Raw genomic sequence first — 17317 nt, 5'->3', positions numbered from 1 at the left:
TGGCACCATAGCTCCCTGCTGTAACTTTCACCAAGGTAGTAACCAAGGAGCTGACACCCTCTGGGTTCCTCTAACCATGGGACTTAGCATAATTCTAAGTTCTCATTACTTTCTGCTGCCCTGACTCAGCTCCCAGCCACTTAGTTCAGGGACCATGATGGCAGCAACAACAGAATCTATTCAGCCACTTCTGAGGCCCCTGAAGGCAGTTCTTTCTTAAAAGATCCACAGACAGCCAGGCAAGGGAGTCACTGAGCTGCAGAGCCCTGTGTGATTTCTTAACAATGAAGAAGCAGATGGGGGAGGTCTCATGTTCACACCTCCCAATCCATCCTACCAGAGCATATCAAGGCCTATCTCCGCGCCTTCCTCCTCACAAGGCCAGGTCTGGAGGACACCACCCGCCTTTGAGTGAGATGCTGAGTTCCCAGCCCTAGCCAGGCCTCAGGTAACACCTAAGGAGAGTAGAGAGTATCATAAAATCTAACTCGACCTCCCAGATCTTAAGAACTCACCTACATCCAAAACTTTCAACCCACCATCTAGGGACAGGATTTAGCTCATCTCTCATAACAAGGCAAACCAATCACTACCGAAGGCTCTCTACAGCCAACTCTAAGGTCCCAAACTCCAAAAGGCTTTACTTAGAGTATTCTAGTCAAGTCTTCCTGATCTGTTGTATATAGTCCAGTATTACAAAAGAAACTACCATTCCTTAAACCAGCCACAGTGACTAAGAAAAGGAACTGGGCTGACCACTGCATTGCTACATTGCTTTCCAGAAGTCAAGTGTAAGTCTGCCTCATTAGGGGCACATATACCAGGAGTCCTGGCTCAGTCATGTGCTGGCTCCAAGTCCCAGCAAACACTAACTCTTGGAGCCTCTGTTTCCACATGTACAATGAGGTCACGCTTCCTTGCATGCACGCTTCCTTGAATCCGTGAATGGGAGCTAAGCATGGTAGATGTGCCCAGAGTCTCAGCTACTCAGAAAGCCGAGGCAAGAGGATCACTTTAGCCTAGGAGATGAAGGCCATCCTAGCAACACAGTGAGACTCTGTCTCAAAAAGAAAGACAAAACATCGGTGTACATGAACACCTTTTGAAAGCATATAGCACTCTGCAAGCATATGTTGATAATGAGCGTCTCCAAAGAGTTTTCCTGTAAGAGGCAATAACTGAATTCTGATGGAGTTTTTACAGTAAGTAGAAGCACTATGAATCACCAGGTTAACTTCAAAAGCATGTTAGTAATTCACATTGGATCCTTTTATGCTTACAGTAAAAGCATGTCACATATTTAAACCTAGTTTTCAAAACTATCTTTCACACTTCATCATGCCAGATTGCCAGATAAAACACCGGAAATGACACTTGGAGACAGAAAAACATCATTTAAGTTGAAATCAAGATTCCTTTGCTGAAAACTGTGAAAAACAATGTACCAGCTTCTTTTCACCAGTGAAAATTTAGCATTATATGCAAAGTCTCTGTTCTCAAAGAATAGGGATGTCAACTTACAGGCCTGGCACATTTAGATTGCTTTTATGACGGAATGATTAGGCATCCTTTTATTATTATTATATACCTGGTAACAGGAGACATATTATGAGTTAGTAGGAAGTATTTAATAATGACTACTCAATTCTCTTTTCTAAAAAGTTATATAAATATTATGGGCTGTTCTTTCCCTATTCTAGTGCTGCTCTATTCCACACAACAGTTCTAAAAGGTGATCCAAGATAAGGCAAGAATGGCCCATCACCCAACCCCTATACACATCTCCCAGTACGGTGTAAGCAGTACTGGGGGAGGGACCAGGATGACAACACACAAGGTTCCCACTTACTACAGCTCTGCATTCTTTGAATTTCTTGATCATCCACTATGTACAATACTTACTGTCTCTACTGTTATTTCATGCACTCCAGAAGATACAATTTCCCATGTGCTCTCAAAAACACCCAGGAAAGAAAGATGCCTACCCACGGGGTAGGCTGACAAACAGGTGAAACATCTGCTATCAACTTCAGCCAAGGCGAATCAATGTCATCTGCAGATGGCTGAAGACAACTGGGAGCTAATGGGCCTAGTAGTTTTCATTCTTAGCAAACCAGATGAGACACTTAGCCCTAAAACACCACCTTCATTTGTCAAGATAATCTTCATTTTGACAATGCTAAATAAAGTGGAAAAGTAAGATAGGCCACACAGTCAAAAAAAAAATAATCAGAAGAAAAGCGAATTTAATATTATTTATTATCAAAATTAAGACCAGTGTGTAGACATACTCATCAAAAAAAAAATCAGCAACTTGGCAGGGCTTTATTAACACTAACACAAACACAACACTGTTCACATCTGTGGGTCTATAGATGAAGAACCAAAGGTACAGAAATGACATTTGTAATGCACTCCTGGAGACTGGGGACAGTATTCACAGAAAGAACCCTCCACTGAAATTTTTACTCTTTTACTGGACACTTATTCGGGAGCCTTGAAAACCTCTGGCATGAAGAGAGGCCAGGTCATAGCAGGTGCAGGGCATGGACAGGTGGAGGACAGCTGTGGAGGGTACAGGGCTCTCCCTCCACTGTGGCAGAATACCCAAGAACCAAAGGCCAGCATCCCACACAACCCCTGAGAATACAAGTCTATCACAGCTCAAATAGCTACCATCTTCTACTGAGCTCCCCATCCTTCCATGCCATCCTCTGCCCTACCCTAAGCCCCCCCCCAAAAAAAATAAATCTTATTTAAGAATAAAGACATCTAGGCCAGCAGCAGAACAAGAGTCAGTAGCAAGAATAAGATCCCTGGGCAGCTCGCTTTCTGCTCTATCCACCAAACCCTAAAAGTGCATGAAGTTTCACAAGTCCTACGGATTACTGTATTTAAGAGAGCTTCATTTTTTAAGAGAAAATGGCTTTACATGAATGTCTTCCCCATGACAGAATATGTTCCCTCGAAAAGTAATATCAAACCCACATGAGGGGGGCCACTCTGGGCCTGCACATCCTCGGGGTTGCAGCTATTCCCCCCACAACCCTTTGGGCTGACAGATACAGAGAACCGAGCCAGATCGACAGTTTTTCCTGGACCAGGTATGGTGGTCAAGGGCAGCATCAGTTACCACATGAGGCAAGGAAAGCTGCTGGGCTGGCTAAACAGACTGGAGGCTGAGTCTGCAGATGAACGGGGACCTAAAGGAACCCAGGTACAGGAACCCATTGTGCTCATGCACCTCACTGATGTAGGGTGCGACTAGCCCATCAGGATCATGAAGGCTTCTCTGAAAGGCACCGCTGTCACTTAGTTCCAGGACGAGGCTATATCGTGGCACAGCCTTCACCACCGTCTCCTGACTGAAGAGCTAGAAGGGAAGCAAAGTGAAAGAGAGCTTATCTTCTGACCAGAAAAATGCTGGGAGCAGACAGATCAGACAACCTTCTGACTAAAGCCATGCCCTTCTGCCCAGCTCAGTGCAGATCAGGCTAAGGAAGTCAACCAGAAAGATAACATACACACAAGCACACCTCTGGAAGACAAAGAGAACAAAGAGAAATGTTGATCATATCCCAGGAAGTCACCTCACTGAATCTATGGCTAAAGACAGTCTTAAGCTATCAGATCACTAGGCCAAAACCAACTGAGCCTAAATGAACAAGTCCTCTAATTTAAATATGACCTATTCAAGCACAAAACAAAGAGTCTAGGAGGGTTAAGTCAGCAAGTCCACAGATAAAGCCATATGATATGACCTCTAAAATAAGCCAATTCTGCCACTTTCCTCAGAGCTCAGCCTGATGGTCCTGGCCCCACCTGCATGAAAGGCTTGGCAGGGCACTTCTGGACCCCAGGACACAGTTTTGTTTTGTTTTGTTTTTTTTGCTAGTCCTGGCTTGAACTCAGGGCCTGAGTACTGTCCTTTGACTTTCTCAAGGCTAGACAGAGCTCTACCATTTGAGCCACAGAACCACTTCCGCCTTTTTTTTTTCTATGTATGTGGTACAGAAGAATCAAACCCGGGCCTTCATGCATGCTAGGCAAGCACTCTACCACTAGGCCAAACTCCCAGCCCCCAGGACACAGTTCTATCAGAGAGGCTTTAACGTGGACTCGTGGGGCTGATGAAAAGCTTTCAACCGAGTAATCAGGTGAGAAGATATATGGTTACTGGCAGTATGGAAGGACACCAAATAGGTAAATTGAATAAAATACTCCACCACATAAGACCAATGTATGGAAATTAATAGGCAGAATATAAATTAATATAGGTATTTGACTCCAAATATCAAATGAGTAATGTTTCCAGTCACTAGAAATGTTCAAGGATACATACAAGCTGACTGAGCTCTGAAAGGTTTGACATCAATGTGATTAAAGTTGCATTACATCTCAGAGAATTCTACAAAACTTGCAGCTATCTATGAAATTCTGCCTTCCATTTTTCTGTCACATGCCTTTCTCTCTCCTCTCTTCTATAAACTTCTAAAAGATCTTACCTCTTTTTCAGAAACCACTCAACCATTAACCTCTGTTTCTAACTATTAGTGTGCTTCCTTCCCTGCCTGGGACCTACCTCTAGCCACATCTCATAGAAGCACTTTCCTTGGACAGACTCCCCAGCTCAGGAGACAGTGCCTTATACTGAGCTGCTCATCCTTAGCCACTTCGCCCTCCACTCCCAACAAGCCTTTTCCCCTCAAAGCCTTGCAATCTGCCATGAGTGTGCTTTTCTAACTCTGGGTTTTGCACCCACCTCTCCATGGCCACTGGAATGGCCCTATACCAGATACCCCACAGCCAGTGGAGCTATATTACATGCTGTTCTCTATGCAACAGCTGCAGTTATCTCTGTGCTCCAACCTGAACAACAGTCAGGAAGCTGCTGGTGTGTCTGAATACAACAGGTGCATGCCAAGGACAGGATGACCACGGTGGCCTAATCCAGGGCCCACATGAGATAAAGAAATGTGCTTATAATGGGGTGATGTGCCCTGGCACAGGCTGTTAAGAGCTACACAGGGTGAGGTGCTCACCAGGGACAGGTTGGCATAGGCTATCAGTGCTCCTAAGGAGTCAACATAGAATGGATGGCTGAGCATGGAGTCCTAGAGCCTAACAAGGGCCATGTGACAAGGGGACTATTGCTATACACAACTTAATGGACTTGATTAAATAGATAAAAATACAAAGCTGGGTGTGATGACCTGTAACCCAGCACTCAGGGGATAGAAGCAGGAAGAATGATATTATGAGGCCAGTCTGGGCTATCCATTTACATTCTGTAAGAAAAATAAGAGAGAAAGAAATAGAGATAGAAAGAAAGAAAAGAGGGAGGATTTTATCCATGTGGTCACAGGAAGCAAAAGAAAAAAAGGGAAGAAAGGAAGGAGGGAGGAAGGGAGAGAGGAAGGTGAAGATAGAAGTATTTTTCCAAGTGGTCACAGGCAAGAGAAGAAGATACATTTGGTGACTATTTTCCCTATGAAGGGGACAGGGTGGAGAGCAAAGTCTCAGGATTAGAAAGGAAGGCAGAGCCTATTTTAGAAGTCTGAAACAGCCAGGACAGAGTAAGCCATGAGAGGAAATAGATTGATAGGCAAGAAAGAGACTCCAGAAGACACAGTAAAAAGGTAACAACAAAAAAAAAATCCAAAACAGAAAAACCAGAACAAAAATGAAGTTAAAAAATTAAGTGTGTAGATGTATAGCTATATAAAGATATATAGATATAGATACAATAAATATGTAGATATTTATGTAATATATGTAGATATAGATGTAATATAGATATATATTACATACATATTTTAGGATTAAGAATAAGTATTACGAGTTTCAAGATGTTCAGAAGTAGTCATGATACACACCAAATATTGTAGTACCAGATATTATAAGTAGAACTTGAACTTTTAGGGATATAAAGGTCAAAAAAAGACTATAATTAGACTTTTATCTTGCTCTGGGGAATTAATACGGTTTTATAATTACCTTAAAAATCATTCTTTTAATGCCAGGTTTCTCAGATAAGAAATCCAACATGGAAAAGCCAGGATTTGCGCGAATGGCAGACATGGCAACCCAGTACCCTCCGGAGCTGCTGGGTCTGATGTTGTCAGGAAATCCAGGCAAGTTCTCCACGAACATATCAGCCCCTCCCTTCATCAGGCCAGACACATAGACTCTGAAAAATTTACCCAAGCAGGCAGTAAGCAGCAGCCCTGGATTTAAGGGGAGATTTGTGTCCAAACACAAAACTGGTTTTGATCCAAATATACATACGGCAACTATTGCAAGTATGTCTAGCATTTGACACAAGTACAGCTGTGGAGAAGACACCTTTGAGGGTCTGGGGACCAGAGAAAAGTGTGCTTCTAGGATCCAACAGGCAGAGACACAGAACCCAGGCTGGCTGCTAGCATTAAATCAACATGCTTTCCCAGAAAGCAGCTCTCAAGAGGGCTGAGAACTCAAAAAGGAAACACATCCTTAAACTTCTCCACCATCATTACTGCACACAGGACAGGCATCTTGTTGTATCTCACACTCCTCTCAGCATTTCAGGCCATGACAAGCTCTGGCAAACAACTGATGGCTCAGCTAACACCACACATACCTTCGTATCCTGGCCATGGTCAGCTCTGCCACCAGAACAAAGTCTTCCTCAGGAGAGAGCTGGACCCCATTAGGGAACCGCAACTGGTCCAACAAAACTTTTACTTCTTTGGTCTCTGTATCATACTCCAGCAGACTATGGAAGACCAAAATAGAGGGTTACACAGGGAAGAGTCCATGGCCTCTCTATGAGCATGGAGATTTTTCCCTATTCCATACAGCCAGGTATAGGCTAGGTGACTAGGCCCAGGGGTCTTCTCTTAGAACTTGTCCCAGATTGGCTAGTGGGAGGCCCTCTCCATTCACATTCCTCTCCTAGAACACCCTCTGCTCAGATTTGTCACCAAACTAGGAATGAGAGCAGAGACAGAGCAGACACACCAACCTTCAAGGGAAACAACCTGTAGCCCAGGCCTACCTATTAGGCTCTCCTACCCTTGTGGATGAGCTGGTCTGTGTTATTCCCTCAAATAGGAAGCCAGAACATTCTGCTCTACTCCCAACTCCAGAAGCAACTAAGATCCTATCCTAAAAGTAAAAGAAACATTCACACAGCTCCTCAAAGCAACAATCTCTGCCACAGTCACCTGCTGGGCTGCCAACTAACAGAGAGGGAGACCTGTAATGAACACTTGCCGCCCATCATCGATGCCCTCCATAATCAAAAGCAGGTAATCCCGTCTTTGCCACTTGCTGCTAGAATCTGTGAAATAAATCTTCTTCCCATCACGGGTGATGGTAAGATCATTCACAAAGGACATCTTCTTTCCCTCAATGGGTGTCTCAGAGGACAGCAGCAGCTTCACTTCACCTGAAGTTAGAAAACAGACAGAAGATATGCTTTCATGCTAGAAATTTGTTTCTCAATAATTTCAAAATGTTATTTTTTTTTAGCACTAGCTTTATTGAAGGTAGAATCCCATCTGTAAAGACAAGGAACACTTTCCTTCACTGAGGCAACACAAAATAAAGCAGTAGAAAGAACATATAATCTCATTTAAATCTTCACAGCAATCCTATGTGGCGGGTCTTAGTACTATCCATATCTTATCCATGAAGGAACTACACACAGAAAGGCCTAAAAGCACAGTCTGCAGACAGCAAAGTCAGAGCCACAATGATGCAGTCAAGCCCCAATGGATAAATTCCTCCATGGCATAAGTCAAGCATGTGGTAAGAGGTGTGGCTCAGTTGGTACAGCCAATAAGTGAAAGCCACAGGTACTGAGTTCAAGTCCCAGTCTTGGTCCATTAAAAAAAAAGTGTACAGCAAATACTTTAACATTGATCAAGGGAACATCATGACTAGTTAAAGGAGAAAAGGGGAGGAGGAGAAGCTGAAGAAAGAGAAGGAGGCAAAAGATGGCAAAACAAAGAGATAAAGGAAAATAGAAATAAAAAGAGGAGATCTAACATCCTTGAAACAAGCCCTTTCAATACTTTACTGGTAGAATACAAATGCAATGGAAATGAAAACATGGATCAAATGCAGTCACAGGCAAGTGGCTCTCTGATGGCTAATACTGGCATTTGTAGGCACTGCTTTCAGCAGTGTACCGTAACTAAAAAAGTTACCGACTGGAAAACTATTTAATAAATGTTATTAAATCTAATTATGCATATAAGTACATACAGCAGACCCTTTAAACATAAAAGGTCTGAAATGACCAAAGAAAACAAGTTACTGTCACATACGTTTCCTGGGATTTACTTCAAATAGTCCCTTGTACGCATCAGCCACAAAAAGGGTTCCATTAGGCCCTGCCCGGATGCCCAGGGGTCTCCCACAAGCAGGTTCATCATCTCGGGTTTCTAGGAAGACAAAGCAACAAGAATCAGAGGCGGCTCCAAGATTCCACCCATGCTGTCCTCAGTGTCCAAGTATTTCATCCATCCCCACACAGAGTGAAAAAGACCATGACGTTAGAACTGGGGTGCTTATTGCAGGTGTTTACCAACTGGTGCTGGCTGCAGGTGCTATTACAAAATACTCACTGAAGGTGCTCAACCAGGCACTCACTGAAACAATGAGCTCTGCTACATACTATTATAGGTGTCCCTGAATGAAGGGTGCTCACTATGAGGCCTGTTTTGGACACTTTCTGAGGGATGCTCATGTGAGAAAACAGCAGGTTAAAGGACCAAATAGAGAGCATAATCCCATCCCATAAAACTGTGTGGATGTCCACAAACAGAAAATGCTGAAGTTATTCACTAAGATGTCACTTATATCTGACAAGACTCCAAGGTGATTTTACTTAGCTTTTTGTATGTTTGTGTTGCTTCTATTTCACAATGAAAACACATAATTCTTATTAAAAATATTCTAGCTATTAATAGCGATAATTCAAGCTGGGCGCCTAGCTACTCAGGAAGGAAAGAGATAATTAAGACTCGAAATATGGCTCTGTAATACAGTGGTTGCCTGGCATGCACAAGGCCCTAGATTCAAAGCCAAGCACTATAAAACATTAAAAATTAAATTAAAAAATAAATGTAACAATTAATAAGAAGTCTGTGGAGTACTTTTTTTATTTTTTGTGCTGGTTCTGGGGCTTAAACTCAGAGACTGATGCTGCCCCACAGCTTTTCTACTCAAGGCTTAGTGCTCTACCACTTGAGCCACAACTCCACTTCCATTAGTTAATTGGAGATAAGAGTTTCACAAACTTTTCTGCCTGGGCTACCTTTGAAATGTGATCCTCAGTTCTCAGGCTCCTAAGTAGCCAGGATTCCAGGCATGAGCCACCAGTATCTGGCTAAAATAGTGAAATTTTCTGAAATTTGACTTTTAAGGATATCTGAATTTTGTTGTTGTTGCTGTTTTGGGCTTTGGAGTTTTTGTTTGGGATGGGAAGAAACTCTGTCAATATCTTGGGAGACAGAGTCTCACAAGGTAGTCCTTGCTGGTCTTCAACTTGCAATCTTCCTGACTCTGCCCCCTAAGAACTAGTAATACAGGAATACATAGTCACTCCTGACAGGTACTTGAACTCTGAATGACCATGAAATTCCTGAAGTGGGAAATGCATTTTGTCAATACCACCTGCTTTCTTACAGCAACATGCTAAGAACACCTATTAACTTCTGAGGTTACCCCAAGTCACCAAAGGACCCAAGTGGAATGCTAAAGGGGTATCAGGCCAAGCAGGTGCCATGGTTGCTACCCAGATGGGAAACTAGGATTGCAGATATTGTGAGGTCCTGTGGCTACCTACAAAGGAGCAAGAGCCTGGGCAATACCGCAGCATACTCTGTCCGCTGTAAGGGATTCTTCATCTCAAAGAGTGAAACTAACTTCAAGGGTAAAGTACAAAGCACCTTCAAAATGAATTGTTACCAACTTACTGCATGGTCCTGTACCAAATCGGGCAATGACCTCTACTTCTCCATTTTCAATTTTTACAACCCGGCCATCTGCTGTGCCAGTAAATATCACATCTGTTAAGAAAAAACAAAAAAGGGAAAAAGATTACTAAGATGTGAGCTTAAAGAGCTATGACCATACACACAACCTTCTTCTATAAAGCAAATGGCTTGGCTGTTTTTCATCTCCAGAGAGAAAATGGCAGTTCTGAGGATGAAGCAAAAGTGATATCTAGAAATTTTTTAAATCCTTGAAACTTAGCAGTGACAAAAGTGTGGAGTCTAGAGAACTAGCATGTGGATCTGAACCTGGCTCTGGTGCAGGGGTGCAGCAGGCACAAGCCAGCAATAAGAATCCTAGGGCTGTTCTCCAGTCCTACGATGCTCAAGCTGACTCAATACTAAGACACAAGTTTCTATTCACCTCACGGCAATGTCTGCTGCTGACTCCCATTACCTCCTACTAAAGGGAAAAAGTTAAGAATCCTCCTGGATAAAGTTAAAATGTTCACTTTGTTAAAATGTTCCCTTTGGATTAATTGCTCACTTTGGCAGCAGCACATATACTAAAAGGACAGATAAAATCAGCATAGCCTAGAAGGATAATATCCAAATTACCATCATTTTTGAATGAGCATTGCAAATTTTTTTATTGTAATTAGTAAAAGGGTTACATGATATTTGCCAGATAGAAGGTGCATCAATTCACATACATTGATACCCTTTCACATGTCTTGGTACCCATTTCCCTCCCCCCCCACACCCCCCACCCGTCTTGGTTTTCCCCCCTTCCCTATCAAATTTCAAATATCCAAATACAAATAAATTCAATATATCAGATAGCAAAGTGAGATACTATACCAATATGAGATAACCAAGGGACAGCAAAGGAGATGAGAGACAACATAGTACATTAAGGACAACAATCATTCGTTATATGGCTTTTGTTTCAATATCCTGGAGGTCCTTCAATTAGCTTCACATTATATGTCCTTATGTATCAAGATTTTGCTCTATTGCAAATCTCTGCTAGTAGAGCCCAAGGTTTCTACTGATTATGACGAATGAGGGAAACCATTGAGCCTAAGTTCCTTTGAGTCTGGCTTACTTCACTTAATATGATTTTTTCTAAGTCTTTCCATTTCCTAACAAATGGGGCGATGTCATTCTTTCTGACAGCAGCATAGAATTCCTTTGTGTACAAATACCACATCTTGTTGATCCACTCATCAACTGAGGGACATCTAGGTTGGTTCCATATCTTTGCTATGGTGAATAGTGCTGCAATGAACATTGTTGTGCTAGTGGGTTTAGTATGTCCTTGTTTCTGGGTGGTTGGGTAAATGCCAAGTAGTGGAATTGCTGGGTCATAGGGGAGTTCTATGTTTAGCCTTTTGAGGCACTGCCACACTGCTTTCCATAGTGGTTGAACGAGTTTGCACTCCCACCAACAGTGTAGTAGTGATCCCTCCTGGCCACATCCCCTCCAGCATCTGTTGTCATTCGTTTTCCTGATCCTGGCCATTCTAGCTGGAGTGAGGTGGAATCTTAGAGTTGTTTTGATTTGCGTTTCTTTTATGACCAGAGATGTTGAGCATTTCTTCATGTGTCTATAGGCCATTTTTGTTTCTTCTTCAGAGAAGACTCTCTTTAAGTCTTTGGCCCATTTTTTAATGGGATGGTTGTTACTTTGGAGATTAGTTTTGGAGTGATTCAATTTTTTGAGTTGTTGATATATTTTAGATATGAGGCCTGTGTCCGTTGTTTGGTTGGTGAAGATCTTCTCCCACTCTGTAGGCTTCCTGATTAGTTTACTAGCTATGTCCTTTGCCATACAAAAGCTCTGCAGTTTAATGCAGTCCCACTTATCCAGCCTTTCTCTGATTTGTTGCGATTCTTGGTCCTTATTAAGAAAGTTTCAACCTGTGCCAAGGAGGCCTAGTGTATCTCCTATTCCTTCCTGTAGAGTTTTCAGTGTGTCAGCTTTTACCTCCAGGTCTTTGATCCGTTTGGAGTTAATTCTAGTGCAAGGTGACAAAGAAGGATCCAGCTTTAGTTTTCTGCAGGTGCTTAACCAGTTCTGCCAGCACAACTTGTTGAAGAGGCTGTCTTTCTTCCATTCTATTTTTTTGGCTCCCTTGTCAAACATTAGGTGGCCATAGGTGCATTGCAAATTTTAAGGTAATCAATGCAAAAACTAGCAGAAAAAATATAACTGAATTAATGAAATGATTTGGATAAATAAATGATTTGAAATTCGGAGCTAGAATAGTGACTCAATGGTAGTGTTTGCCTAGCACAGCCAAGGCTGAGAAGGGAGGGTAAGAAGGAGGGAAAGAGGTATCAATGAAATTAAAATCAGGAGATCAAAAAAGATTAAGAAATTAATGATACCCAAACCTGTTCTTTGAAAATATCAACAAAACTGACAATTGTCTAAACAAGCTAAGAAAAATGGAGAAGGGAAGAATACAAATTATTAACATCAGAAACAAAAGAGGAGATATCATAAAACATCCCACAAATGCAAAAAAGAATAAAAGAATTACTTTGCAGTGCTATGCCTACAAAATAGATTAAATGGAATGATTCCTTGAAAGACACAATATGCCAAAGCTCTATAAGGAGAAAAAAGTAATATGAATATCCCCATCTGTATTGAAGAAATTGAATCAAATTCTGTAAGACATAAGCATCGGGCTCAGATGGGTTTACTAGTAGATTCTAGCAAACACTTGAGAAATTATATAAAATTTTTTACATTTTTCTCTCAGACAGAAGCAGAATATTTCCAAACGCATTACAGAATTATCTTAATTATAAAACTAAACAAGCACACACCAAGAAAACTACAGACCAATGTCTTTCATGAACATAGAGGCAAAAACCCTCAACAAAATATCAGGAAATCAAATTCAACAAGTACAAACAGAACTATACATCACAACCAGTAGGACTCATCTTGGGTATGCACAACTGGTTCAACATTCACAAGTCAATTAATGTAATCAGTCACATTAATTGAATAAAAAAGAAAAACCATACGAGCCTATCAACCAATTAAGAAAAAGCATGGGAAAAAAAAAATGCTACATGCAGCATGCCAGACCTCTCAGCAAGCTAGAAATTGAGGACTTTCAATCTGATGAAGCACATCCTCTGGAAACTCAGAGCTATCATTAGCTTGGAGGAACTCAAAGCTTCCCTGCTAAGACCAGGAACAAGAGAAGGACATACCCTACCCCCATTCCTTTTAACATCCTCCTGGAAACCCCAGTTAATGCAAGACAAGGAAAGGAAATAGAAGGGATAGACATTGGAAGAAAGAAATATAACTATCTTTGCTCACAGATAACACATTGATGAAGAAAATCCAAAGAATCAACAAAATACAATCCTGAAATTAATATACAATTACAGCAATGCTACAGAAAACAAAATTGACAAAAGTCAATTATATTCCAATATAACCAGCAATGAACAAGAACTCCCTAAGTAAAAACATAATACTATTTATATTAGCACTCCAAAACATTATATACTTGGAAATAAATGAAACAAGCACAAATCCTTTATGACAGAAATGACAAAACTGATTAAAGAAAATAAAGAACAGGGACAGGGAGTTTGGCCTAGTGGTAGAGTGCTTGCTTAGCATGCACAAAACCTTGGGTTTGATTCCTGGTACCACATTCATAGAAAAAGCTAGAAGTGGTGCTGTGGCTCAAGTGGCAGACCACTAGCCTTGAGAAAGCCCAAGAACAGTGCTCAGACCCTGAGTTTAAGCCTCAGGACAAGAAAAAAAGATGGGAGGTGGGAAGGAAGGAGGGAGGGAGGGAGGGAGGAAGGGAGAAAAGGAGGGAGAGACAGAGAACAAGAGAAAGAGAGAGGGGGGAGGGCGGGGGGAGAGAGACAGAGAGAGAGAGAGAGAGAGGGAGGGCGGGGGGAGAGAGAGAGGGAGGGAGGGAGGGAGAGAGGGAGAGAGGGAGGGAGGGAGGGAGGGAGGAACAGAGGGAGGAACGGAGGGAGGAACGAAGGAAGGAACAAAGGAACGAACAAAGGAACGAACCAACGGAATCCTTAAGGAGATACTCTATATTTACAAACAGGAAGATTAGATATTGCCAAGATGGCACTCCTTGCCAAATTAGTCTATAGATTAAATGCATTCCCAATCAACATTCTAGCAAATCATTTTGTATATACTAACAAACTGATCCTAAAGTTTACAAGGAGAAGAAAATGACCCAAAAGAATGAATTCAAGCAGTTATTAGTAGCTCATGCTGGTAATCTTAGCAGCACAGGAGGCTGAGGTCTGAGAATCATGGTTCCAAGCCACCCCAAGAAAATCTAAGAGACCCTCTTCCAAGCTAGTCCAGGTAAGAAAGTCCAAAAGATTCTTATCTCTTCCAAGCCAGTCCAGACAGAAAAGTCCAAGAGTCTCTCTTATCTCCAATTAGTTACCAAAAAGCCAGAAATGGAACCTGTAGCTCCAGTAGTAAGAGTGCTAGCCTTGAGCAAAAAAAGCTCAGAGACAAAACCCAGGCCCTAAGTTCAGGCCTTAGGACCAGTACAAAAAAAAAAGGGGGGGGATTCAGAGGACTTACAACCTCTAACTTCAGGACCCAATACAGTCTACATAAATGATCAACTAGTCCTTGACCCAAGAGTAAAAAGCAACACTGTGGAGAAAATGTGAAGTTTCTCAGAGATAGTACAAGCAAAAAGTGAAACAAGGCTTACACTTTACATCTTTCGTGAAAACTAACTCCACATTGTTCATAAATACAAATAAAAAATGCAAAACTAGAAGGTAACAGGAGAAAATCTAGGTAGCCTTGGGAAACATGATAACTTTGTAGATACAACACCAAAGGCATGATCCATGAAGGAATAATTAATCAGCCAGACTTCATTAAAGTTCAAAACTTCAGCTTTGTGAAAAAACAATGCCATGGGTATGGGGGAAAATTTTTGCCAAAGACATGTCTAAAAAAGGACTGTCAAGAGCACTTAAAAGACTACAATAAGAGAATGAACAATTCAGTGGGCCAAGAACATGGATAAACATCTCACTGAAGATCAAATATGGCAAGTAAACATATAAAAAATGCTAACCATCACGTCAGGAGAGAAATACAAATTAAAACAACCATGGGATATCACACCCCTATGAAGAAGTCCAAAATCTAAAATGCTGACAAGGGACAGGTGTGTCAGGAATTCTTATTCCCACTTACTGGGATTGCCAAATGATACAGTAGGACAGTGCTGGGAGCCGAGTGCAGGGTCAGGCTGGCCCATGAATCTGCATCACTGAGCAGGATAACCACACAAAGAAATGAGTTGTCATGTATGAACACCATGTCTAACTTTGAGCTGTATCGTTGGTATTGTGAATCACTTTCTGCTGAGACTTGATTACCTTTGGTTACGAATGTGTTATTGCTTTATCACTCTCTGCTGAGACCTACAGTGAGAGTAAACACGTGGACCTCCCTGTCCTACCCACCTTTGTGCTGATAGGTTCCGGCACCTGATATTAGCTGGAGGGACTTCCTGAATAAAGGAGTTCAAGTTCCTGCCTTGAAGGGTCTCCCTGATGCGTCTGATTGTCCTCCGGCGAGGGAGGGCTGGGTGCAGGCGGTCAGTGGGCCCTCTCTTTTCTCACCTCGTCCTGGTCAGGGCATGCTCTCCCTATCCCTCCTGTGGGTCGGGAGGGACCGAGGTCTAAAACCCTGACATCCTGGCACCCAACGTGGGGCACGAAAAGAGTGCTCATCCTAAGCAAAACCATCGGCGAGTCAAGCCAAGCAGGGTATTTGAGTCTGAGATCATTCCCAGTCCGCCTCCGAACCACTGCGGTGTTGCGGCAGGCAGTGACAGACAGTTTGAAACTTTATTTTTATTTTTGAAAAACCAAACTTTTGCTTACCTTACAATCATCCTTCATTCTCCATTTACGCAAGTGAACTAGCATACACAAAAACCTACTAGCATACACAAAACCCTAGGTACCAATAATTATAGCAATCTAATTTATAACTGCCAAACTTATAACAAATAAATACTTCCCAATAGGTAAATATTGATAATTTATGGACTATCCAGTCAATGCAGTAGCTTTCAGTGTTAAAAAGAAATGAGCTATAAAAAACACACAAAAAAAGCAAGGAGTAACCACAAATGCAGATTACTAAGTGAAAGAAATCAACATGAAAACATTGTAGAAAGGACAAAATTATGGCCATAATAAAAAGATCAGTTGTTGCTAAGTGTTAAAGGGGAAGGAGAGTGGGGGATTTTTAGGGAAATACAACTAGCCTGTATAATACTATAGTGGAGAATACATGACATTACACATTTATCTAAATCCACAGAATAAACACCACCAAGATTAGTTGTGTACCACCAAGAGCGAGCCCTAATGTAACCTACAGACACCAGGTGTTAAAATAGGTTAATGAGTGTCAAAACTTGTAAGTGCTACGCCATGAGTTCTACTAAAGAGAATTAGAATGCCATTCTCTGACTCTTAGAAAGCTGGGAGTAGCCTGAAAAAATATCAGTTGCTCTTAAGCATTAGAGAAACCCAAGATTCTGCCCTAAATGTGAGTTAATCAGAATCCAAACTTCCTTGGACCTTGGAATGAGGTAAAGGCTTACACAAATTGTGGTTGTTTGCTGCTTACCTCCACTAGCTAAGATAAGGAAGCCATTCATCCTTGGATAGTTTCACTATCCTGTGTCTGTAACTTCAAAGCGATCACTAACTTACTTTCTGCAAATACTCCCCTGTCTAATAATCAATAAAGATCCTGTTAATGGGACCTTGGGCTGTCTGTTGCTGGCAAGAGGCACAGGCCCCCTGAAAACCAATTCCACAGTCCGGTTTCCATCATTGTTTTGCTTCTGGCAAGATAAGATGCTCGCAGCCATTTGCAATCTATGTGTAAAATAGATTAAAATATGTTAAAATAGATTCAGCAACTGGGAGGAAAAGGTATCCCTCATGGGAGATGATAACTACCAAGAAGGGTACATGTATATAGGCATATGATAAGATCACAATCCAACACCCCTGTTCATGATTAAAAAAAAAAAATAGGGGGAGGGGAAAGTCTCTGCCCAATTTTTCTGTGAGCCTAAATCTGCTCTTAAAAATGCTCTACTTAAAAACAAAACCAAGCAGGTTAATGGATGGCTCCTCTCCTCCAGCACTCTCCTGAGGCTGTCAGCACCTGCCAGCCATCCCCAGGACCACCTCCAAATGAGGGTGTGGCAGCTGGTCCCTGGAGGTCCCCCTGTAGTTTACCTCCACAGAGACAG

General features: G+C 41.9%; 1 protein-coding gene across 1 annotated transcript in view; it reads right to left on the bottom strand.

Moving 5' to 3' along the window:
- Positions 1–2242: 2242 nt before the first annotated feature.
- The window catches only part of Apmap (adipocyte plasma membrane associated protein), a 28974-nt gene continuing 13899 nt past the window's right edge, over positions 2243–17317 (bottom strand). The window contains exons 4-9 of the mRNA XM_090351906.1: positions 9969–10061; positions 8316–8432; positions 7258–7432; positions 6623–6757; positions 5998–6190; positions 2243–3373 (exon numbers count right to left, since the gene is read on the bottom strand). Coding sequence (XP_090208032.1) covers positions 3164–3373; positions 5998–6190; positions 6623–6757; positions 7258–7432; positions 8316–8432; positions 9969–10061 — 923 coding nt within the window. The 3' untranslated portion in view covers positions 2243–3163. The remainder of the gene's footprint in view (positions 3374–5997; positions 6191–6622; positions 6758–7257; positions 7433–8315; positions 8433–9968; positions 10062–17317) is intronic.

This window comes from Megascapheus bottae, chromosome 18, assembly GCF_031878675.1.
Source record: "Megascapheus bottae isolate mThoBot1 chromosome 18, mThoBot2.hap1, whole genome shotgun sequence".
Lineage (NCBI taxonomy): Eukaryota > Metazoa > Chordata > Mammalia > Rodentia > Geomyidae > Megascapheus > Megascapheus bottae.
The sequence above is the reverse complement of the archived record's forward strand: the minus strand, read 5'-3'. Positions and strand labels throughout refer to the sequence as shown.